The 23,367-nt window shown below is 41.8% G+C and overlaps 2 protein-coding genes across 4 annotated transcripts; both read right to left on the reverse strand.

The window, feature by feature from the left end:
• Positions 1–208: 208 nt before the first annotated feature.
• Positions 209–7,101, reverse strand: slc18b1 (solute carrier family 18 member B1). 2 transcript variants are annotated; one of them, XM_023420915.2, is made up of 14 exons: positions 6,880–7,101; positions 6,526–6,665; positions 5,289–5,384; positions 5,119–5,192; positions 3,765–3,912; positions 3,400–3,556; positions 3,167–3,303; positions 2,967–3,068; positions 2,776–2,867; positions 1,617–1,712; positions 1,431–1,505; positions 1,206–1,299; positions 749–798; positions 209–591 (listed from the first exon to the last, which is right to left on the reverse strand). In XM_023420915.2, the coding sequence occupies exons 1-14, from the start codon at positions 6,908–6,910 to the stop codon at positions 537–539; spliced, it is 1,347 nt and encodes a 448-aa protein (XP_023276683.1). In that variant the 5' UTR covers positions 6,911–7,101; the 3' UTR covers positions 209–536. The 2 variants fall into 2 exon arrangements, with proteins under 2 accessions (XP_023276683.1, XP_023276682.1); XM_023420914.2 differs by having other exon boundaries at positions 209–594.
• A 1,257-nt stretch (positions 7,102–8,358) lies between these two features.
• tulp4b (TUB like protein 4b) lies at positions 8,359–23,055 on the reverse strand. Of its 2 annotated transcripts, XM_023421032.2 has the most exons (16): positions 22,877–23,055; positions 21,935–22,224; positions 19,697–19,966; positions 18,693–18,821; positions 18,358–18,519; positions 17,912–18,092; positions 17,690–17,797; positions 17,411–17,577; positions 16,708–16,932; positions 16,330–16,564; positions 15,105–15,228; positions 14,794–14,938; positions 14,379–14,472; positions 14,146–14,289; positions 10,607–14,010; positions 8,359–10,389 (listed from the first exon to the last, which is right to left on the reverse strand). In XM_023421032.2, the coding sequence occupies exons 2-16, from the start codon at positions 21,950–21,952 to the stop codon at positions 10,273–10,275; spliced, it is 5,523 nt and encodes a 1,840-aa protein (XP_023276800.1). In that variant the 5' UTR covers positions 21,953–22,224; positions 22,877–23,055; the 3' UTR covers positions 8,359–10,272. The 2 variants fall into 2 exon arrangements, with proteins under 2 accessions (XP_023276800.1, XP_087034022.1); XM_087177896.1 differs by lacking the exons at positions 21,935–22,224; positions 22,877–23,055 and adding an exon at positions 20,084–21,924.
• Between the last annotated feature and the right edge of the window lie 312 nt (positions 23,056–23,367).

The following is a 23,367-nucleotide window of genomic DNA, read 5'->3' on the forward strand; positions in this document are numbered from 1 at the left end:
TATGAATGTGGTCAGCAGCTCTTGACACCTGTCACTTCAACATGAAATCCAATCATGCGATGTAGAAACCTAAGATCATTAATACAACAAAAGGCACATTTAGTTTGTGATCTGGACTTAAAATGTGTGATTTCCAGTGTTTCACTATATTCATTCATGTTACATTCATCCAAAGTGCAACTTGAAAATACTTAACAGTATGAAATGATAATCTGACAATTTGCATTGTAATGTACCAACTCAAAGTCAGAAGTGTACAGTTATTCTGCTTTGTTTCACGGCTGTTAGGCAGTACCCACTACATATACATTTTAAGGCATTTCATAAGAACAAACTAGTACATGAAAAAATGTAACAAAACATTTCCATTACCCGAGAAAAAATCATCACAATTTATAATTTAAAAAGTTACAAAGCAATTAATGACAATAAAAAAACCCAATTTGTTTAACTTGAAAGTTGATGCCCTCAAGTAGGTGAAACGGTAAGATAGGGTTTTGGTTAGTGTGGCGTCCTTCCACATGTTTGTGAGGCTTTCATTCGTTCAGTAGAGGAGTGCTTTCATCTGTTTGTCTACTCCCATCTTCTGGACTGCTTTAATTCAAACATAAAAATAAGTGTTACATCCTGCATGTTCCTGGAAACTGCACAAATAAAGTCTGACCATCCTTCCACACACTGTACAGTATTTATAAATACATGGGGCATCTAAATATAATGTCATATATAATTTGAAGTTAATGATTACCTTTGTTGTTGCGGCCGGTGAAAGAGATAATACAGAGCAAGGAGAAAGGCCTGAGGACAGAGTGGTTATTGAATTTCACATGATCATCCGCTGAGAAACGAGCATCACACGCTTCTTTCTCTTATCAATCTTCTTGAAGTGTTTAACCATTGAATGACAACCGGGCTTGGAATCATATTCATCCATCCTTATAACAAATGACATGCAAGTAGAGCAACGCATTTCACAATTCCATGCTGTCTCTGCCTCACTGGCGACATCATACAGATCTGAAAATAAGCCATGAGACCACTGTCTCCAACATGAGTACATGTCCAACTAATCATTTGTTCTTAATGACGTGGTGATAAATTAAAAATTGGGATCTTTCAAATCACAGGAAGTAAGAATGTGCATTCTCATATGTCCTTTTCTCACATCAGTCTTCATGCTAATACTTACTGATGCTGATACTTACAGCTAAAAACGCCAAGCCTCCTTGGATTGCAGCTGCCCACTCAAAGCTCAGATGTTGTGTGATAAGGCCGCCCACTGTTGGGCCATAAAACATCCTTAAAAAAACAAACAAAAAATATAAATTCCCACTTTAAAATCCAAATCACAACATTTTTGTAGATTCAGACATGGTTACTCAAGTACAGTTAATTACTTTTGGCTGTCAGTAAAAGCCAATAAGACTCACCCCATGGACCAAACTGCCCCAAACAGCCCCGACACCATTCCAAGAGTACTTAGTCCTTCATCAAATCCTTGCCCACTGCAGAGAATAAAAGAGAAGAATTTAGAGTATGTGTTTCGCCCTGCAGTGTGTATGAAAAAAAAAACTGGAGGTCATGAATGTAGGTGCACAACATGTGAAGCCACTCACTATGCACATGTGATGATCTCAGGGAACGTGGGGATTGCAGTCATGCCCAGAGAAAACCCAATTACACCAAGCATGAGGATCAGTAACCACAGCTGACTGCACACGTACGAAACACACACCGAAAACAGAAAAAAATACAAGTTAATGTCAGAATAGGAACTTGCTTTGTTTCATTTGTTCAACAACCGGTTGGGAAAAAGGAAGTAAAAAATAAAATAACTATAAAAACTACTATGAAATAGTAATAATAATAAATACAGACTAAGTGATTAGAAAAATGTACAAATGCAAAAGTGAAAGTAAAACGTAATAAGCAAGGTAGAACAACAGTGGGGACAAAAGTGCAAAAAATATAAACATGCAAAATAGATTAACGGTAATTTGACAGTAGATTAACCGTAATGTGTAAAGGTAAACTGAATGAAAAGTGTTTTGTGGAACAACAGTCAATTTAACAGCCGCATAACAGCAGAGTGCTGATGGAGCTGTGCAGAAAGGGGAGGACGTGTATAACTGGATGGCCACAGGAAGGAGAGACCTCTCTGGCTGAACATGCTTCTCAAACAGGGTGGGAGATGTTGTCCAAGATGGATGGTCCATGATGGTTTTGACTACATCCAGAGAGTCCAGCTCCACCCCCAGGACTGAACCAGCCTTCTGTCTGAGTTTGTTGAGTCTGTTGGTGTTGGTCGTCCACCCTCAGGCCACTGCCCCAGCACAGCACAGCGTAGGAGATGGCTTTGGCCTCCACAGACTCATAAAACATCCACAGCACGCTGCCATAGACGTCGAAGGACCAGAGCCTCTGCAGGAGTCGTGGTCCAGTCCTAATGGAAAGAGGAGCAGCAGGAGTCCTGGACCCTCCTGAAATCCACCACCAGCTCCTTTGCTTTGCTGATGTTGAGCTGCAGGTGGTTCAGCTCACACCAGTCCACAAAACTGCTCACCACCCCCTGGTGCTCTGACACATCCTCCACCATCTTCATGCATCCAAGAGCTGCCGAGTCACTGGAGAACTTCTGTGTGTGGAAGGTCTATATGTGCTGCGTCCATATTTAATGGACAGATATGAGAGTGGTACTGATCTTTGCGTCTGACTCTGGGCAAGACAGCAAATTAGTACAATGTCAGTTACTTTCCACCTGTAGCACATGCTCACCTCCGGATTTGAAGGAAAGGAACGGGACCAAGTAGACAGAACCCAACTGCTGTGAGAAGACCTCCCGTCACCATGAACCAACTCCTTGTGGCCTGATGAACACCAACACACACACAGAGGGTTTCAAAATGATAGATGTACAATAAAAAAAAAAAAGATTTATCGATATATTATGTTGAATTGACACTCACAGGATATTTGTCGGTGAAATAACCCATCAGCGGCGATGAGAGACAGTACGGTAACGACAAACCAAGCATGATGAGTCCCACGTAGCCAGGTGATAGATTAAACTACAGGTGCAACAGAGGGGAAAAATACTCACTCACGTGATGCATGAAAAAGTTCCAAGCTACAGCAGGACTTTATGAGAAAGGAGGTAGGAAATTACCGTCTCGATAGCAAACAGGGACAAGGTGGCGTCCAAGAAGCCCAGACCTGCACTGAGATTGAATATCACGTAGCAGATCAGGACTATTTTCACGTGGGTGAGAAGCTTAAAGAATGAGTTTTTGGAGGGGTCTGCCTCTGAGTGGAGAGAAACACAAAATACAGTTATAATCAAGGGGGGGGGGGGATTAGTGAAAACGTACAAATTATTTCCTGAAATCTCCAAACTGCTACCTATAGTTGGCAAGATGTAAATGTTGAAAGGAACCATAATCATTAGCAAACATCCAAGAAGCATAAAAGGGACTTCATATCCAAATGACTGATAGAACCAGCCTCCTACTGGTGGCCCCATGATAAGACCGAGTCCTGTGAAAATCTCCAAACTGCCCTAAAGACAGAGAAATGAAGCACATTAAAATAAGGAATCACATACACGGTGCACTTAACTGTTACTGTACTGTGTTCATATTTTTATTTTCCATGACACCCGGGAAATAGGACATACAAAACAACTCTCGCTATAATGCTTTTCTTGTTTGCTCATGATTCTAATGTCTGAACAACATGCCAGGAAGACAAGGGTTGTCTGCACTTACCAGAACAGTTGCCACATTGTTTGGGAATATTTTTGCTGTGATGGCAAAAGAAGAGGTCATTGCAGCCGCAAAGCCCACGGCGTCGATGGACCTTACAACAAAGCACATACTAATGAAGGCAGGTCCCTCGGGAAGCCGATCAAGTAATCTGCAGGAAGAAGAGAAAGAGAAGACAATCAGCTGATGTCAACCGCAAATCAAAACAGAAAGATTGGATCAAATCCAGGCTGGATAAAGAAGATGTTAATTGAGAAGAACAGTGTGTGTTTTACAAAAAGGTGACTGAACACTTCAACAAGTAAGAATCATATTTTTACACCAGGTCAAATCACAAATCCTCACACATTAAAACCAACAGTGCATTAGTCTGTTTCTTAATACTTTCTAACTACCCCACCCTGTCTGTGACTCTCAGCCCTAAGCCCATTTGCTCCTGATGGAGATGCATATTTAGGAAAATGGGTCACAAATATATAATTTCATTTTTTTGTTTTTTAAACTCTCAGTAGTTTCATAAAACAGCTGGATATTGTAGTTTTTAGCAAATGTTTTTCAAACTGGAGTAAATGGTGCATTTGTTGGGGACTATTTTCATCTGCGGATACACATTTGGTCCTCCATAGAAGTGAGTATTCACTGCAGCATGACAGTGACTTTTGGATCAACTCAACCAGTGCAACTATGCGCATCATTGATGTGTTTTTAATAGTTTTTGCTGAACAATGGAGGCCTGTACCACAGAGAGATAGTCCTGCATTCGTGTGGTGTCGGAAAAATGAGTTTCTGACCGGGAAAATTCACATAAACGTCCCCTCAAGTTGGAACAACAACTCGGAGAGTCTGCAAAATTTTGGTATGCAACTCATTGAGTTGTTCACATCATTTACGCAGAAACACGTATTGCATCAATTTGCACATCAATTGCATCAAGTTTTTGATAACATTTCATTTGTACGGTGGTACTAGGTTGTAACCATTAGCTGCTGTTCATGAGTGAACTACATTAGTTAGGAAAGTTATTTATTGGCAGTAACCCTGAGAGTAAGTAAAAGAAAATACTGGAAACAGCTATCAACGAGTTGTTTTCACGCTCTGAGCAATAAAATACAGAAAATCATCTTTGCATCCATTGTTTGTTTTGGTCTTTTCATGAAATTTGTCGACAGTAATGAAAATAGATAACGAGACTTCTGTTGGGTGAGTATATCTGATTGTTTGTACAACTTTAATTCAATAATACCGGTGTTCCCTGAGCCCCTTCAGGAATGATATAACTCATTCAAATACGTTACAACTGTATGAGGATACGTAATCTATCACCATTATTAACATAGCTCATGAGATCAACACTTACCCAAACAGAATGGTGCAGCATGACGACACAAAAAGTCCTGTGATGAGCATGAACTTTGCACCAATTTGGACAATCTGATACAACGACAAAGGATGAGAGTCGGTTACTCTTGTGCAGCTCATCGCACTACAAATAACATGATTTGATAAGAAATAATGGCATACACTTACATATTTTCCCAGTACCAATGAACCGATTAAGTTGCACACAGCGTAGCAGCCAAATATGAGTCCAACGACAGTCTGACTGGCTCCTTTCTTCACTGCCTGTGTGGGAATATGTATGCAGGCTTACTACAAATGATTATCTCACAGTACACCATCACTATGGGTTCATATATGTGTGAAGGGAATGGAAAATAAATTGCACTAAATATGAATTTGTCAATAAAGTTTTTCTATAAATTGATGCCACAAATGGTTGATCAGTACCTTGTTGTGTCATGTGACATTTGTTAATCAGTTATTACTCATGACCGCAGCTGACTTTACCTGAGACCTTCTCCCCAGTGAGTAAAACAGAGTTACTCACTTTCTAACAAGGTTACGTCCAGTATTTCGCAACTATTTTTTTTGTTAGTTTGTTTTTCAGCCTGTTTGTCAGCAGGGTATCTCAAAAATCTGTTAAAAGATTTCGATGAAATTTGATGAAAAGTCAGTACATGTATATTTTAAGATATATAGCGTAGACTTTATTTTGGGGAAAGCATATTTCGTGTATTATTCTTGTTCTTCCTTTGCAAACCCACGCTGTCTTGACTCTACATCACTTCCGCTTGATTTTGTCTCACTTCTGCTGTTTGAGGTTACACATCACTTGTGTCATTTGCATTCACCCTCAGGTTCTAGCAATGGAAAGAGACTCAATTCCACATTTACATGCTAATGCCAAGCTAATGTTACAATTCAGTGCTATAAATGCATCAGCAGTGTAAAAGAACAATATTTTGACATTGACTGAACTTTATAATTGATGGAAAAAAACACACACAAGCAATGTATAAAGTAAATACATACAACAGCAAGTGAATATGTAAATGAAGAGCAGTAATATATGGTATAAATCTGATCTAATCTTTGCAGTTCTGCAAGTTACAACCCCATGTTTCAAAAAGTCGCTCCACTCAAAGCTGCTGATATCGGATGTCAGGATCCTATAACCTCACTGACAGACATTTTTTATTATCTATGGACTACATGAAAATCAAACCCCAGTGGCTCTGTTTAAAGGGCCCTAAGGAACCCTTTATAAACCGTTTATAACTCACACCACTGGATTTAGTGATTGCTGATAAGGATTTTACTGAAGCTCTAAAAGTTAGTTGTAAGTCATTAATAAGAAAAGCTCCTAAGTTGTGGAAATCCCTTTGTGATTTGTATCCTGTGATAGGGTTTTTCTATAGCTTACCTCGGTGGGGAAAAATGGGCCTAATATTGAGTAACAAATCATTGAACTGAAGTTGACAGAGGCCATTGATAGTAAGGTGAGGATCTGTTGTCTTGTCATCCTCGAGGGACGATCTGTTGATTCAGCTGGAGTGCTGCTATCTGATTTGGGAAAAAAACGGAAACGAATAAATGTAGTGGAACAAAAAAAAGTTGGATAATAAGATCAGACAGTGTTGAATGAAAATGGCAGGGAGAAGAAAAATTCAAGTTATAAGTTAATTCAGCTGTTGTCGATGGTTTAAACAAAAAAAAAGTGAATTCACTCGTAGGCATTGTTGCTATCAGACTCACATTAATTCAAAACGTTACGAACCTGTTTGCTGAAGGTCAGCGTCTGGGTCCATTCTTTAAATGTTCAGGCTTTCTCACCAAGTTTTTCAGGTCAGAAATTCAGACAGTGACATAACGACACACAGACGAGAGGAGGAATCCAGACAACACCAGCAGCTTCTGCCTGTCTGTCCAGCGACAATAAACTACAGTCCGGAGAGACAGAGAAGCGCTCACGTTGTGTATTTCCTCAATGAAGTCAAGTGTCAAATGTTAAATTGCAAAGAAAAATCACTTTCCTTCGCTGGCTTCAAAATAAAAGCCCTGATTTCCGGTGGCTACGTGATCATCAAATCTCATAATAATCGTGCTTATGACGCATCATTTTTCATCATATTCATTTAAGATGAATCTTAAAATTTGCCTTAAGGCTGAACCTATTTAATAGAATCAAATCACTTCTGCATTTCTCCAGTTTTTCTTTAACCATTTGTGTGACTTAACTTTTGCCCTGAGTGCAGGTTGTAAGGAGTCACAACCCTAATTGTAGCCTCTCTCTCTCACTCTTTGACCCATTGTCCTCTCTGATCCTATCTCTATTTTAATAACAGTTCAATTACTTTATTTGACAGGGTAGGGAGCCTGGGAGATAATGCACAATCTTGGCCAATACTGTTGTTCTCCAATTGAATAAATAAGTCTACATTACCTCTATGGGTGCCAGAGTCTAATGAGGCTTTAAAGGCTGGAATTAATGATTGAAAACTTGTTTACAAATGCTTTACATATCAGACATAAGACAATAACACCATGCTGGGTTGCCAGGTTGTGGGAATTCCAGCATGAAAGAAGTACTTAAATTCATCAGGGAGTCCCCTCTGTTCTGCAGTCTGTCTGTTAATAAGTGTTTCTCAGTTTGTAATAAGACATTAGCAAAAGTCACCTGTAAATGTTAATAATCCATTAATAATCCAGACTTGATTCTCCATCAACTGTGTAAATATCAATATTTAAAAGGATTTTGGTCAAGATGCCCTGTGGCCCTTTTCCAGAACATATGTCAAACAGTTCATTGGAGAGGTCTCCCTTATGAATTAAACAGCAAGCTATCAGGTGTTTACCCTCATTCAAGTCAATGAGGGTGGGCTGAAACAGCCACACCTCTCTGTGTAATACAATACAGTTCAACAGCAGTTGAATCAACACCTCTTTAACAGTTTCAGCAAAAACTGAACATTATCACTGTTTTATAAGATTGCTTAAGTTTTAGAAAGATGTTAAAAAAATAAAAAAACAAGTAAAAGTACACTTAACTTTTTACACTCACATTTTTCTAATATTGATTCTGAATTCATGTAGTGCTTCTAATACTTTTTTTTTTTGCAAACTGCCTCACCTCAATTGATCCCTTCATAATTGCAAGTAGACTGAAGGAGGAAGCCTATGATGTGGGCTTCTGGGATCACTAACATTGCATCAGAGAGTAAAAGAGCCGGACAGGAAATGAGACAAAACAATGAAAACCTTTGGAACGATAGATTTTTTTTAATACATTTTGTCCAGCCTATAGGTCCTTGCAAACCTATGGTCATATCACTTTTGTTTTCTTTCACAAAATAAGAGAGAGAAAAAAAAAATCAGGCAATCAACTATTCATTAGGCAGTATTGCTGATAACTGACACACACTGTCGCTGAAGTCTCTGAAGCTGCACTGGATGAAAAGCTCTTACAGTAAATGAAAACTCTCTGCACTTAATTTCCTGTAGCCTCTCTCAAAATACTTTCTTTAAAACAACCCTCTAATAACAAATGACAAATGTCCTGAATTTCCACATTTGTTTCTTTACATTAGCACCAAATCTACATGAATCTCACTCCTAATACTAACAGTTAATCTTAACAACTTTATGAGTATGTTGTATTTAATACCGTTTCAAGTTTATTGTTCTCATTCTTTTTTCTACAAGTGTAACATCAAAAAAAAACTCTTGGTACAATGTTAAAGTAAAGTTGATGTACAAAATTACTGAAATTAGCAACATATACGCACATTTTTTTTAAGCATATAATGATGTTAGGTCATTTGCTAAATACACAGTGCAAGCAGCGTTATATTTTTGTTTGCGAGTACAACATCAGTTCTATGTAGGTAGCATTACTGCACACAAGCTCTATCTATCTAAAGCAGCACTGATTTCCAAGGAGGCAAACTACTGTACTTCACATTCAAATGCAGTTTTCAAGTAGAATCATAAACACCCAATGGAAACAACACAGAGCCAGCCAGAGTGACACGGACTGAGAAGATCTCAATCTTTACTGCGCACAGATTGTTCTGTTTGGGGATGAGAGCATCATGAGATCACTTTGTACTATTTTCCCTACTGACTTACTTTCAGCCAAACACATTTGGCTGTATTTGGCCCACACAGACTTACTGTAGACCATTACTGACAATATCAGCCATTGTAAGGGGAAGGGAGATTTAAACTAATTGTGTTTAAAAAAAAAAAAAAGATTATAATGGCTGTGAATAATGATTTGCAGTATCGTGGCCGAAAGAATATGATTTATAATGTTCATTGCACCACTTCATAGAAGTAACATGGATAGAAAATATACAAACTATGGTTAACTGTACTCAGCTCTTCATGTTACACTTACAAAATCAATATATTCAATCAATATATATTCTTCTAATGCATGTTCAGCAGAAAAGAAAATGGGATTTGAATGAAGACTAGATACAAAGAACTTACTGAAACACCAATAACAATAATAATTGATACTCATAATAAAATATTAAACTTCATTTACTTAATTACTGAAAACTGAATTAAAATAGTGCAGTGTTTGTATCAGATGTGGTATGGCTTAGTGAAATTTTAATTTCAATTTTGAATGCCGCTGTACCTCAAGATTTTTGCCGTGTCTATTTCTTTTTTTTATAAACAGCAGAAGTGTAAATTTAATAGCTGTTGATTTGTAACACATTGAGACGGGTCAGCATCTAAAGAGTGGGAAGATATCTTTGGCACTAAACCTCAGAACTGCTTTTAAAATATTAAACATTCCAACTTAGTTTACCTTTGTTTGTCCAATGAAGGCTGACGGAGAATTTCTTTTATTCTAATAAATAACGTTTGAATAATGAATAAAATTAGCTTGAATACATTTAATATATGAACTAGAAAGTATGGATTAACTGATATAGTTTTCATCATCACTGACCTAAACTGACTTTGCCTTCAACAGACCGCTGTAAATTATCTGCATGTGCAAAACGGAGTAGTAATTTAATCTCCTCTTCAAAAACCAGAAGCGCCACAACACCCACAGTTTCCCACATACACCCCCCACACTGAGGGGTGTACAGCAACACCACTGTGGCTTCTTTTGAATTGGTCTTCTACAACAACGCAAAATAAAACCTGTTCACTTCAGCCTTTGAGTCACATTGGCCAAGGCAACAGCAAATGCCTGCACTGCTGAGAAAGGATACTGGAAATCCAAGATATAGGCGTTCCCATCTATTCGCCCGAACTGCATCACCTACACAAGACAGAGAAGAAGCAAACATTTCAGAAAGCACTTAACAACCAACACATCCACAATTTGAATTGATTAACCTATGGCTGCAACTAATGAATATTTGTATTACATCAATCTGCTAAATATGTATTTTCTCGAGTTTTATCAAATGTCATAAAATAGTGAAAAAATTTTAAAGTGAGATATTTAAATTCTATTACATTTCTTATCTCATTACCTGTCTACCATCCAGCTCTATCTGAAAGTTCTTTGCTGACTCCTGGGTGACTCGCCCTCCAAAGTCCAGCTGGTAAACCTGCGTGGCTTCATTCCACAAAGGCTGTTTATTGGCCATAACATAGACAAATCCCTGGCTGCCTAAACTGCGGTCCTCTCTTTCGTTTGCCTTGCGACATTTAATCTCCTCCAGCTCACTGGCCATACGCAGGCTGCGCTTGTTCTTCCAGCTCTTCTTACTGCTCTGGTTCTGGTTCATGAGCTCATCGCCACTAATAAACAGCTCTGGCTCACTCTCTGAGCTATCCTGGAACTCATTCGTGGTCCTGCTCATCTTCTTGGTTTTATTGAGCTGCTCTCTCTGGCCCTTGGGCTTCTTCTTCTCTCTGCTGCCGAGCCTTGGGCTGGAAATGAGCGTGTTGAAGTCAGAGAGCGCTCGCCCTTCCTTTCTGGATTTGCCCTCAGAGACGTTGGGCATGTTGGCCTCCTCGGCTCTGCTGTCCAGCCTTTTACGGCTCTTCTTGTTGAAGCGGTCTGACTCCTGTGGCACTGGGCTTTCATTTAGGGATGATGGCTCTAGAAAGTTGTTTGCAGACTCTGTCAGATCCTCTGTGGCACTTTTGGACGGTGGTAGCTCAGTAGGTGGAGGAGGAGGGGGGAGAGGGGGTGGTGGAGGCGGTGCAGTCGGGGGAGGGGGGGAGAGAATCGGCTTCTCTAAAATCTGATGAGTTTTGGTAGGGAGGGGAGGGGCTGGAGGGTCCTGCATGGGTGGTGGTGGGCAGGGGTAAGGGTTCCAGGGGTGAAGGTTAACAGGGTGCAGCTGGAGGCCGGCACACGAGCTGGCTCCAGGATACATCGGCGGGAGAGGGCAGCAAGCCAAGTTAGCAAGGTTCGGAGGATAACCCGGTGGCAAGACCAAATTGGCATCCTGCTGAGCAAAGGGGACTGGAGCAACCACTTCGTTTGGAGAGCATTGCGGTGGAGGGTTCTGTATGGTCTGAAGCGGGGGTCCGCCGTGACCCACACCTGGAGGAAAAGGTGAGAGGGATATCTGGTAACCTGATGGGAAAGTAAGAGTGCTCGTGCTCGGACTGGTTGGCGGTTTAGTTGTGAGGACAAAAGGAAGCCGGGTCATGTCCAAGTGCTGAGCTTGACTGATGATGAGCGGCGGGGGTTTATGAGGTCCTGGTGGGGGAGCTAACATTGTTTGCTCTGGGGTGAGCCAGAACTCCTCTGTAGTGGAGGTGTCCCACTGGTAAGGCGGAGGGCGTTTAACCGTCAAACTGACGTCGCCGAGAGTCAGCTGACGTACAGATTTTTCAAGGTGACACTGCTGATTTAAAGTCTCATCTTCAGTGAAGGCAGAGTTAACATACACTGTTCTGTCCCGGCTGTTGTCGACAGCACCCAGCAGACTGTAGGATGACTGGGAGGCCAGGGGTGAGGCACTTTTGGAGTGCACAATAATTGTACTGTGATGTGCACCTTTTCCTGGTGGGAAGTCCTGCCTCACCACCGTGCCACCTGCAATACCACTACTAGTGGTTCCACCTCCAGAGACACTGACACTGGTGCTGCTGCTGTTGCTGCTGCACTGTGTGCATGTGTACAATGCAGTGGGCACCCTCTGCTGGTAGGTAAGAGCTAATGCACTGTTCATTTTAACCTTGGTGGGAAGGGTTCTTGAGTTTTCCATCATCTGTGGCACTTTAAGTCCCACATCCCTCCGGTCACGACGTAGAGTGGCATGGATCAGACTGCTATCGATTCTCTGGGGAGGAGGAAGTGTGGCAGTTACCTGATTGGCCGGATCAGGGTAAGGAGGAGGGTCTCCACTTGGTATGGAGTATCGAGGGACAGAGAGACGACTAAGTGTTGCCGAGCTGTACGGAAGCTGGATTTTTTTATTCTCAGAGGAGGTGACTTTGAGTGTGGCCGAGCCGCCGATGCCATGCACGGTGTACGTATTTTGGTTGCGAATGAGGCGCCTGCGTGGCCGGCAAACCTCCTCCACATTGCCACTGCTGTCAAAGGTCGTGATCCTTTCATACCCCAGAGGTGTCGGGTACTGTAAGGTGACAGGGTGAAGCAGGAAGTCATCCTTCTTCAGACAGGAATCAGGTGCCAGGACACTAGGGCTGTCGCAGTTCGTGACAAGAGTCTGAGGTGTAGCGGCGGCTGTAGCTGCAGCTGCTGCTGCAGCTGCAGACACTACAGTGCCCGGATATGGAGGAGGAGGATTCACCTTCCTCATCTGAATCTCCACAGACCCGTCAGTGTCATTGAAGGACGGGGGTAAAGTCCGCGGCAGACTTGGCTTCAGAGTGTGTCCATGCTCGCCCCTGTCCAGCCCAGGCTCAGTGGAAGGAGGAGGCATTTGGGGCAGAAGATGTAGCTGTTGTAAGGAAATGGTCGGGTAGCCAGATGGAGGAGGAGGCAGCGACATCTGCATCTTCAGCTGCTGCTGCATCTGCTGGTGTTGCCTCTGCATCTGCTGATGTTGCTGCTGGATCTGTTGGTGCTGCTGCTGGAGCTGCTGCTGCTGCTGCCTCATCTCCTGAATCTGTTGCCGGATTTGCTGTTGCTGTTGCTGCATCTGCTGCTGCTGCTGCTGCATCTGTTCATGCTGCAGCTGCATCTGTTGCTGCTGCTGTTGGATTTGCTGTTGGTGATGGAATTGTTGGCTCGTCGCTACTTGTTGAGTTTGTTGCATTTGTTGGTGTTGCTGGACCTGGTGTTGTTGGTGTTGTTGCTGCTGTTGATGGAGCGTCTGCTGGTGGTGCAGTTGCTGTAGCTGTTGATGTTGCTGCTGTAATTGCTGTTGCAGTTGCTGCTGCTGCTGCTGCTGCTGCTGCTGCTGCTGCTGCGATTGCGATGGATGGTGGTGCTGCTGCTGCTGCTGCTGCTGCTGCTGCTGCTGCTGCTGTTGTTGTTGATGATGATGCATTTTCTGTTGCTGCTGTGTCTGCATCTGTTGTGACTGTTTCGACTGTTGTTGGCGAGGCTGCTGCGAATGAGACCGCTGCGGGTGAGGCTGCGGTGGGAGATGGTGAGGTGGAGGTGGGGGTGGGAGAGTACCAGGAAGAAGAGGACCCATCTCCAGCCCATTGAAGATCACCTGACCAGGGTTTGAGTATCTAGTTGGCACTGGGTACGGTGTTGCAACTGCATCCTGGCCATGATCGGTGACAGGGACAGAAGCTGCTGCTGCTGCAGCCGCTGCTGCTGCAGTGGCTGTAGGGTTGGTCAGGACGTCAAGCTGAATATTCTGATTGGCCAGAAGAGACTGAACCAGGCCAATACTCTGAGTCGGGGACATGGCCTGAGCCGGGCTGTGGATGGGAGCAATGGGAATGTTGACCGTACAGGGAGGATTGTCTCCTGCCACTCCAGACGGCCCCATCACTTTATAAAAAACACAGAGGAGAACTATGTAGGTGACGTTTAGCATATAAAAATGTAGAATACAGTGAGTCAGTGAAAACACATCTACAGACGTTTCCTTCAATCTGAGAATATGATGCTTTTATTCATTCACACCTGGTAAGTCGTCCTCATCCTCACTGAACACATTGGGGTTGAACACAGGCAGGCTCATGAAGTCATGAGAAATCTTTCGCACTTCTGGAAGGTAGATCGTCATCTGCCTCGGTTGTAGATGAAGTAAACTGGTCTTATAGATAACTGCAAAATAAGAAAGTTATGGTGACTGGTCAATCTGACAGAAAAGTCGCTGTGATGTGTATGTTTGTGTTTTTTTTTTTTACACCTACCTGCACCAAGATTAGCAGGGAGGAACGAAGCAAGTCCAACAATTTTGAACTTTGTTCCCCAAATGTTGGACGTGACTTGAGCGAGGTAGTTGTGCTATGAAACAAAATAGAAGACATGAATAAAAATGAAAAAATGTGAATTATCAACATGAGCTTAACAGAAAATGGTATTAACATCATAAAAGTATCTGTTTTTGTTTGTTTTGACATCAAAAAAGTAAAATATAGATAAATATTTTAGGAGCACATACATCACCATATGTCACTAAATGATTAATCATTTACCTGAAAATCTTCTGACACTACAGTTACTTATTAATACATTATAATCTTAGTATGAAAAATGATATTATTTTGACAGATATCACAAAATGCTAATGCAGGTACTATGGTCAGTGTTTCCAGTATATCATACCTCTGTGATCCCATCCATAGAAAACTCCCGACGTGTCAGACTGGGAGATCGAACTGGAGGCTTCTTTGTCGGTAACCGTGGCGACCGTTGGCCTTCCTGATTGGCGCGCAAGAGTTTGGGAGATTTTCTCGATTCCATGTTCATCCTTTGATACGAATAGGTAATTTTTTTTTAAATGAACTTTTCCCTAGAAATATTAGCATTAGCATGGTGAAACAAATGCAATAAAATATCTGCAAACAGCTCTGTGGCTCAGGCCTGTAATGTGGGAAAAAGAAACAAAAAGCTCTGACATGTAGAGTTTAGGTGACCTGTTTCCTCGGGATAACTTTGGTGACTTCTTCCCGACCCACTCATCGCTCAACTCAATGTCACTGGAGTCAGAGCAGTTGCAGCTGTCAGTGTAGGAGATCATGGGATTCACACAGACCTCCTCTGGAAAAAAGAAACAGAAAACAGTAAAGGTGAGTCGTCATACATACCAACATATACCAACATGGCAGTGAACCGCCACATGGGAAAGAACATTATCTATTAAAAGCAAGTAAACGTTTGCTGGGACCACAGGCCTAATGCAACCCCAGCGCAGCCAGGTCATGACACAAGACTATTCCTGCGTCACGCCTCGGACCATGTTACATCAGAGACGAACACTCATCACCAGCGTCTGTATTTGTTCTTACTCAAGGTGATCGACGTTCACACAGCAGGATTGTGTTGTTCTAAAATGGAGCGCAAGTTTAAAGAGATGAACCAGGCAACAGATTTAATTTCAAGGATGACAAGGAACATGATGTCTACTGGTTTTCTCTAATTGCTTCACCTGCGCACACGATCAGTATTTCAAAAGCTCATAATCATTTTCATCTCTGTTAAAGAGCGTTTTGGCAAATATACAGACTCGCTATCTTGTTGAGAGCTAGATGGGAAGATTGATCCCACTCTCATGTCTGTGCTCTAGCTATTTAGTTAGCCTAGCTTCCATAATGTTAAAAGCAAGATGAAAGAAGTTCTAATCCTGTGCCCCGTGTTAATGGCTCAGTTATCTCTCGCTTCCTGTTAAAACTCAAATATCCTTTTAAGTTTTTAATATATTGAAATCCGTCCCATCGTCACTAGCCCAGGCAGGAAATAGCCACAGTTCCAGACTAGTTTACCCTCCTGGCCACCAGTCTTTATGCTAAGCTAATCTGCTCACCTCCTCTTGCTTCATATTTAGTGTACAGACATGTGAGAGAAACAAAATGTCAAAGTCTTGACACTTTCAGTTCTATGTGCTGAGGCTTTGATCAAATTTAACATCAGTTCACTCAGATAATAATTCAGAGTCAGGGGTTAGGGTTAGTTGAGTATAACATAGGCAACATGGGTCCCTGGCCAGAATTGGGCTACTATATGCTATGCTCTTATATGCTTTTAATCAGAAGGCTACTAGGATGCACATTGGTAACTTCTTTCTACCAAAATAATAGGCCATATGAAAACGTAGAATAGGACGTGTGTGTTTTCTAGTTTGAGTAACAGCCCAAAGCCCACCTGCTTTGCTGTCTGTTTTTGGATCCATAATGACAAACTCGGGCCGCAGTTTGCTGATGCGCCTTCCCTTGAGAATAGGCACCAGCCCTCCTAAATATTCTAGGTAGAGAGTGTAACAGGGTCCGCCTGCCTCTGGGCTGTCCTCGGCTCGCTTCATGGTGCAGTGGAGCCTCTCATTCCCAGCTGTGGGATAGCTGACAAAGTCGCGGATGTTGTTGGGGTCAGGGATTGGGGGCTTGAACAAAGAGAGGAAAGGGCTGTAAGATTTCTGGACTCTCAAATGAAAACATGTCACTGTCAGCAGTTTCGCTGCAACAAAGTTGGTAAGAGGTTGTCTGTGATTGTTTCTATACAGTCATTAAGTAGAGATCAATGCACCTTGATGGTGGGTATGAAAGCAGTGGTGACGTAAGAGCAGAGCAGTGAGGGCATGTTAAGCTTTCCCACATCTTTCTCCTCTCGCAGGGCGCTGGCGATGCCCTGCTGGCATAAGAGTTGGAGGCTGGCCACCCTGTGCTCCACACGCACCACGTACAGCGCCGGTCCACAGGCGAGGAACAGCCGAGAGTCTCTGTGACCCCAACAGATGGTGGTGATGGGCCTCTGAAAAACAGCCATTCACAATAAAAGACTTCTTGCAGTTACCAACAAACACTTGGTTTTCAATTCTCAGAAAGGTGTTGCACTCGTTTCTCCAACTTTTGTTCATCTGTTCTGTTATTATTCACACTTTTATTTAAGGATCTTTTTTAAGGTTACCACCCATTAGTGAACAGATACAAACTGACTCATGTGGGTAACAATGTCAGTGTTCAAGCTGTGTAATATAGTAGATGATAAACAAGATTTTACTATTTACAGCATATTTGTCATCATCTATTTTTTATAATCAGTTTTATATTAATAATCTAATTGTCTTAATTAGCACTACATGCATAAAATAAGTAAGGTTTCCAAAAAGAAGGACTTCTGAAAAATTAAAATCCCACTTTGATTTCCTTTTACCATAAAGTTCAGTGCGATGGAAATCAGATACTCAGAGAAACATCTACTGGATCCCCTCAATTTAAATGGGACCAACCTGAGCAGGTGTTTCTAAAGTGTAGATGTGTTCCCCTTGGACATTATAGAACTTAACAAGGGCGTTCCTCATGATGGATGCACATGCAGAGTCGGCAGAGAGCCCGTGTCTCTCCATGCCGGCCACAGCCAGCAGATCTCCCTGGGAGCACCACTGGGCCTCAACATCTGTGGAGTGACGTACAGAAAACACATATATGTCATGGGTCGTATGAGCAACACAACTGATGAGCATTCTTGTATTATCACAGTGACACATTCCTTTCCTTTTTTTTTTTACCTTTCAGCCCTGAGCGAATTATAGCCGGAGAAAGGTCATCATAGTTGTTCATTAAACTGATATCTCCTGATAAGAAGGTGACGGTTAACAAAGGCTTGACCCTCCGCACTTGGAAGAAAAAAAAAGAAAGAAAAACAAGTACATCATTTCCTCAGTCAACACAAGGTAGCAAGCTGGCATAAGAGCATGGGAGGAGGGGTGTGTGTGTGTGTGTGTTTGTACCTAAAGGCAGAATATTGTCATCAGAGTCTGTGTCACTCTCTGTACTGTCCTCGACCAGGAAGTCGGGGCAGTTCCAGGACATGCTAACGATCCCGTCGGACTCGTGTAACAGAACATGGGCGAGCATCCGTCCGTGACAGTCCATCACTATCACCTGACCATCTGCTGTACCAAACAAGACCTGAGGGGGCATTGCACATTAAACTTTAACAGATGACATGATGAATAAGCTCGGGAGCATCGTGTACTTGGCCTAAAATAGCTGCAGAAACAGAGCCCATTATATGATTTAATCTTGGATTTAGGGGCAGCGTTCAAAGCAAGGGAAAATGATCTAACTGCAGACGTCACTTCTCTCATTAAAAGATATTTTTATGTTTTATGAGGAAAAATAAAGGTTAAACAATTCAATAATTTTCATGTAAATTCAGCCAGGTGACGTGTACCTGCTGATCGTCAGGTGTCCAGATGCCACAGGTGATTTGACTCTCCAGGTTAATCTCCGAGGACCAGTGTCTTTGTCCGCTAACCGAGCCAACCAACACAAAGCCGTCCCTGTACGCGATGAGGGCTTGAGTGCCATCATGTGACCAAGTGAAGTCACTCACCTGGAGGGAAAAAAACGGTCACCTTGACATTTGCGTATGTCAAAATTACAGCCTTTAGTCTTTCTGGTCTGGTTTTTTTCTTGTCTTGTATTTTATTTCATTTTTAAACAGGATACGTGAATATGCCTTTGCATCAATTCTAAATCTTTATTCCCAGGGCTGTCGTTGCTCACCTGGGCTCCTCTGTCGTTCACTAACTCCACAGACCATCGTCCTTCGTACTGGATCCACACAAAAATACCTCCTTCCATATCACAGGTGGCCAGCTTCTGAAAGGGCTCATTCCAACGCACCAAGACGACCTACAAAGGCCCAAAACACTGACTGTTACTATTTTTCACAAGCACAGGTGGCCGTCTGCACAGAGGAGCATTTATGATTCATATCCAGCGTGAGCATAATGCTAAAAAAGCATTTTAGGCCAAATGTTTTTTTGTTTTTTTTTTAAATGCAATGCAGCTGGAAGGACAGTCAGCATAGAGAGAGAGAGAGAGAGAGAGAGAGAGAGAGAGAGAGAGAGAGAGAGAGAGAGAGGAATGAATCATTTCAACCCAGCAGTAAATATGTTCTAATAATAATAACAGTAGCAGACGATGATGCACATACACACACCGTCACTTTCTCTCTCTCTCTCTCTCTCTCTCTCTCTCTATATATATATATATATATATACATATAGCACTTTGATGCACAGATGCAAATATGGGCATAAACCTCCTGTTATATGAACCAGTAAACTGGATGCATTTGATGATATACAGATAACATGTTCTCATTCCTCTCACCTAGTTTAAGTTGCATACAGATTTTTATACTACACTTTCATACTGCATACATATTTGATTTTTATTTCCCATTTTATTACTACTTTCATAATAATAATTAATTCATTATAATTAATTATTGTAATGGATGAAATTCTATTTAACCTTTTTTTGCTTTATATGTTTTTTTTTTTTATTTATCCTGGTACTATACGCCACTGCAGCACTTCAGTTTCCCTACAGATATCATTAAAGTTTCATCTCATTTGGTCTTATCATCAAAGATAGTGAATATCATAAATATGTTTCAGTTTTGTTTGTTTCATTTTTTTTTTGTCAGATTACTTTTTACGTATTTAAAACTTGCAGTAAAGACAGTGGAGCGAGTGATAATGCGGAAGTGAAGACCACACCTCGCTGTTGTGTCCTCGCAGGTTAAAATTGATTCTCTGAGGTGTACTTCTGTCCCTCCTGCAGTGACACGATGTAAACGTCACCCCAACAACTCCTCTCCCGTTCCCCGTGGCGAGCCAGCCCTCCTCATAGTACCGTCTCCGACACACCGGCTTGTCCTTCTCGCTCTTGGGGACCCGGCCTTTCCACGAGAGGCAGAGGATGTTGGAGTCGCTGCAGAGGATGGGACCGTGTTCCACGGCAGCCAACATCCCTACTGAGTGACCAGGCTGTGGTGGGCAAAGCAGAGGAAGAGGCAGGGTTGAAGCTGCTGCGTACACCTGGGTTGACCTTATAATTAAACTGGATAATGTACATTTTCAGTTTGTGTCAGTCTGTGACCCTACTTTTACTTAAAACTGGCTTTTCAGTGATGCTCAGGACATTTTGGGATGTACACCGCTGGCTGTTGTCATGGTCAGCAGGAAGCTGGGCTGTGGTTACTCAGGTGGGGAATCCATTAGCGACAACGGGGAATAACATCATGAGAAGAAGTACAGTGAAGCAAAACATGAAATAGTTGAGACTGAAAGTTCATTCTTGACTTGAGATCACATCATCTCCCTCGGCTGAGGAAGATCATGTGATACGATCCTAAGCTCCAGAACAGCTACTAAATGGACCTGGTGGTGAGATTGTTTGGTCAAATATCTTAAAGGTCAAGAATGAACTTTAATCTCATGTTTCAAGCCGGTATGGATGAGAAATCAGTGCTCTGAAAAAAATTGGCTTTAAACATCTACAGTTTCAGGACAACTGGGCAAACTCTAACTACTAATGAAGATCATGTGATACGATTGAAAGCTCCGGAGCTACAATAACAAATGGTAACCTAGATATTGATCATGTTCTGTGATCTCAGTATGTTTGTGCAGTTCTGTTCTATGGTATTCCAGATTTTTATAATTTTACTTAATTGATTATATTTTAGAGATTTAATTGTTGGTTGCATTACTATAAATACCTTCTCTGTCTTTTCTGTTATTCGTATGTTAACTTCTTGATTTGTCCTCATACTATTTTCTGCTGCAGCTACCTTATGGTGACACTGTTCTCTCAACAGATGACTGGTTACCTAGACATGGCCATGGCTACTCAAGTGGGGCGGGTCTAGCATTAACACCTTTGGTCTAAAGGTGAAAAGCTGAATGTTAGAGAGAAAACCCAACGTGACAAAGCACTTACCAATGACTTTGGATAGTACAGTGCATATCTACATATATACCTATCTTGGTTTGTTTCTGGATGTCATAGGCTAACATCTTAATCCACAAACTAGTGGCTGAAACTCTGGGGCTCATGGGTTCTTTGTTTCAGATGTTCCATCCTAATGAGTTTCATTTAAGCGAACAGACCAGTACATGAGTATGAGTGAATCACTAAACGTGCCCTTAACACCAGTGAAATCACCATGGCGGCAGCTCATAGTGTTCTAGCTGTTGTTCTATTATTCGCTGTCCATGGAGCTGCTCCAGGATTTGTCTGTACATGACATCACCGCTACTGTCTGCCTGTCGTTTCTTCACATTCGTAAACCAAAACCGAGAGTGTTTCTCTATTGAAATACGTGAATTCTATTTTAGGCTTAAGCTTATGTTTGATGTTAAGTGTCTGATAAAATACTCTTTCCCCAGGACTGGCTTTGTTCATTGAGATAAGTTATTTCTGGGATTGGGTTTTATTATTTCCAGCCTTGTCCTACCCACTGACACAGCATTGACACTGTGTCAAAAGAAAAATGTCTCACATATAAATACCGAAGTAGAATCAGCTCAATTTTCCATTTCATTGGTTTACAAACATTTACTGTGAGCGTGTATCCATTTACAAGGCGAACCTTTTAAACCTTAAACATACAGTTTTGCCCTTTTATTTCCCCTTAAGTAGCTTTAAGATTGTAAAAAAAACATTGTGTTCCCCTGTCTGAGAGTATAACGTATTCCCTGTCTTTTTATTCGATGTCTTTATTGGAGCTACTTGACGTTTACACTGAATATTCAACATGTCTTGTGCATCTTTTTCTTTTTGAATTTGGATTTCATCTACAATCTAAAATCAAATTGTGTGAGTCAAAAGCATGAGTTTATTATGGCTGACAAGTGGATCATGTAGCACGTAACCATCTCTTATGAAAATGGCCAAGTCACCTGGAAAATGACAATAATATTAGTCTGTGATATGACAGCAAATCAACATACCTCATAGTTCCTGGACATGTTGAGTCAAAATTCCTCCATTGAAGGTGTCCATATTTCCATTCAGATGCTGCACTGAAGGGTAATGGCTGCTGTGCTCTTGGTACTTACTATACAATCTATGGGGAAGTAAAATGCATCATACAGCCAGATGTTGTCCAGCTCGACACTCAAGCATTTAAATCAAGCAGCTCTGCACTTCAGAGTTTGCCATGAAATGATGTGAGGCTTCTTTGATGCCAGCGGCCCATCCCATGTCTCCCTGATGTGGCTTTGGAGAGAGTTGTGCAATCCTGTTGCAAATGGAAAAAACAAAGACGCATAAAAACACGGTTATTCAACAAGTAAGGCAATCTAAAGGAGAGAGAGAGAGAGAGGTGGCTCTTGCTTAAAATAGCCGCGTTGTCATTCAGTGCATCAACCTTGAAATTCACAGTTTTTCTCAGTCTCTATGCAACAGCAACACTGCATTGGAGATCAGGGCACTCGCAGTCTCCATGGGTACTGATACTGTCCGATCTTCCTATTTTACGTCAAACACCAGAGCAGCCAGGCGAGGATGTGAACTCAAACATTACAATTTTCTTTTTACATGAAACACACCTTTGACACATCCTAATGTAGCTGATGATCACTACAAGTGTAAAATCACAATCAAAGAGGCGATTAAAAACAAAAACAAAAAAAAAAATGTCCTCTTGAGTTGAATACAGGTTCACAGCATTCGTTTAAAGTCGAAGTAAAAGAGCCGTCATCTCGCCTGTGAAGCTCTCTCACTACATTATACATCACATCAACTGAATCTCTCATTCAAAGGCGTCTTACGTCTGACCGCATGCAGCAATCTGAATGAGCCAGTGCCGAGAGCGGTGAACTGCGGTGGAAAATAAAGAAGTGCTTTCATCAAAGAGGCTTCACGGACAAACATTATGCAGTTTTACGTACCTGACGGAGCTATATTAAGGTGTTAATCCAGAGGCAGTCGGCGCACGGTGCGGTCGTGTTGCCAGGCACTTTTCCGCTGGCGCACTTTGGGGTTGTGGCTTTAAAGCGGGTTGCCATGAGGCAGGTAGCACGGAAAATAGACTTCAAGTGTGGATCAGATGAGCGCACTAACACAACTAATAAACCTGTCAACACTCACCGAAGGTAAGTAAGTAAGTACAGTTCAACTAAATTTGCATACGTTCTCATATGGAGTCTGGGAGACAGCTTTGTATAATCAATACTAGATTTATTGCTACACCTCAAAAGGGGGGTTTCTTTCATAATGGCAACCTCTCACGACTCACCCCATCTTTGTAATGTAAGTACAAGTGACATTCTTGACACCAGACCTTGATGTGATGAATGTGCTGTAACCGACTGTCCCACCCTCCTGCCACAGTGTTAAATATCATTGATAAGGTAACTGATTTTTTATCGCCTTTCTCCTC

The sequence above is a fragment of the Seriola lalandi genome, unplaced genomic scaffold (genome assembly GCF_002814215.2).
Source record: "Seriola lalandi dorsalis isolate HSWRI2012SDOR001 ecotype SW California unplaced genomic scaffold, Sedor1 jcf7180002054660, whole genome shotgun sequence".
Classification (NCBI taxonomy): Eukaryota; Metazoa; Chordata; class Actinopteri; order Carangiformes; family Carangidae; genus Seriola; species Seriola lalandi.

Coding starts and splice junctions, on each gene's coding strand:
- slc18b1 (XM_023420914.2), bottom strand. CDS start 6,910: ATGGACCCAGACGCTGACCTTCAGCAAACAG. Junction 6,666..6,879: donor CGCTGACCTTCAGCAAACAG/GTTCGTAACGTT, acceptor TTCCCAAATCAG/ATAGCAGCACTCCAGCTGAA. Junction 799..1,205: donor GAGGCTTGGCGTTTTTAGCT/GTAAGTATCAGC, acceptor CTCTGTCCTCAG/GCCTTTCTCCTTGCTCTGTA.
- tulp4b (XM_023421032.2), bottom strand. Junction 18,822..19,696: donor TGCGAGGACACAACAGCGAG/GTGTGGTCTTCA, acceptor GGGCCTTTGTAG/GTCGTCTTGGTGCGTTGGAA. Junction 17,578..17,689: donor AATTCGCTCAGGGCTGAAAG/GTAAAAAAAAAA, acceptor GTCACTCCACAG/ATGTTGAGGCCCAGTGGTGC.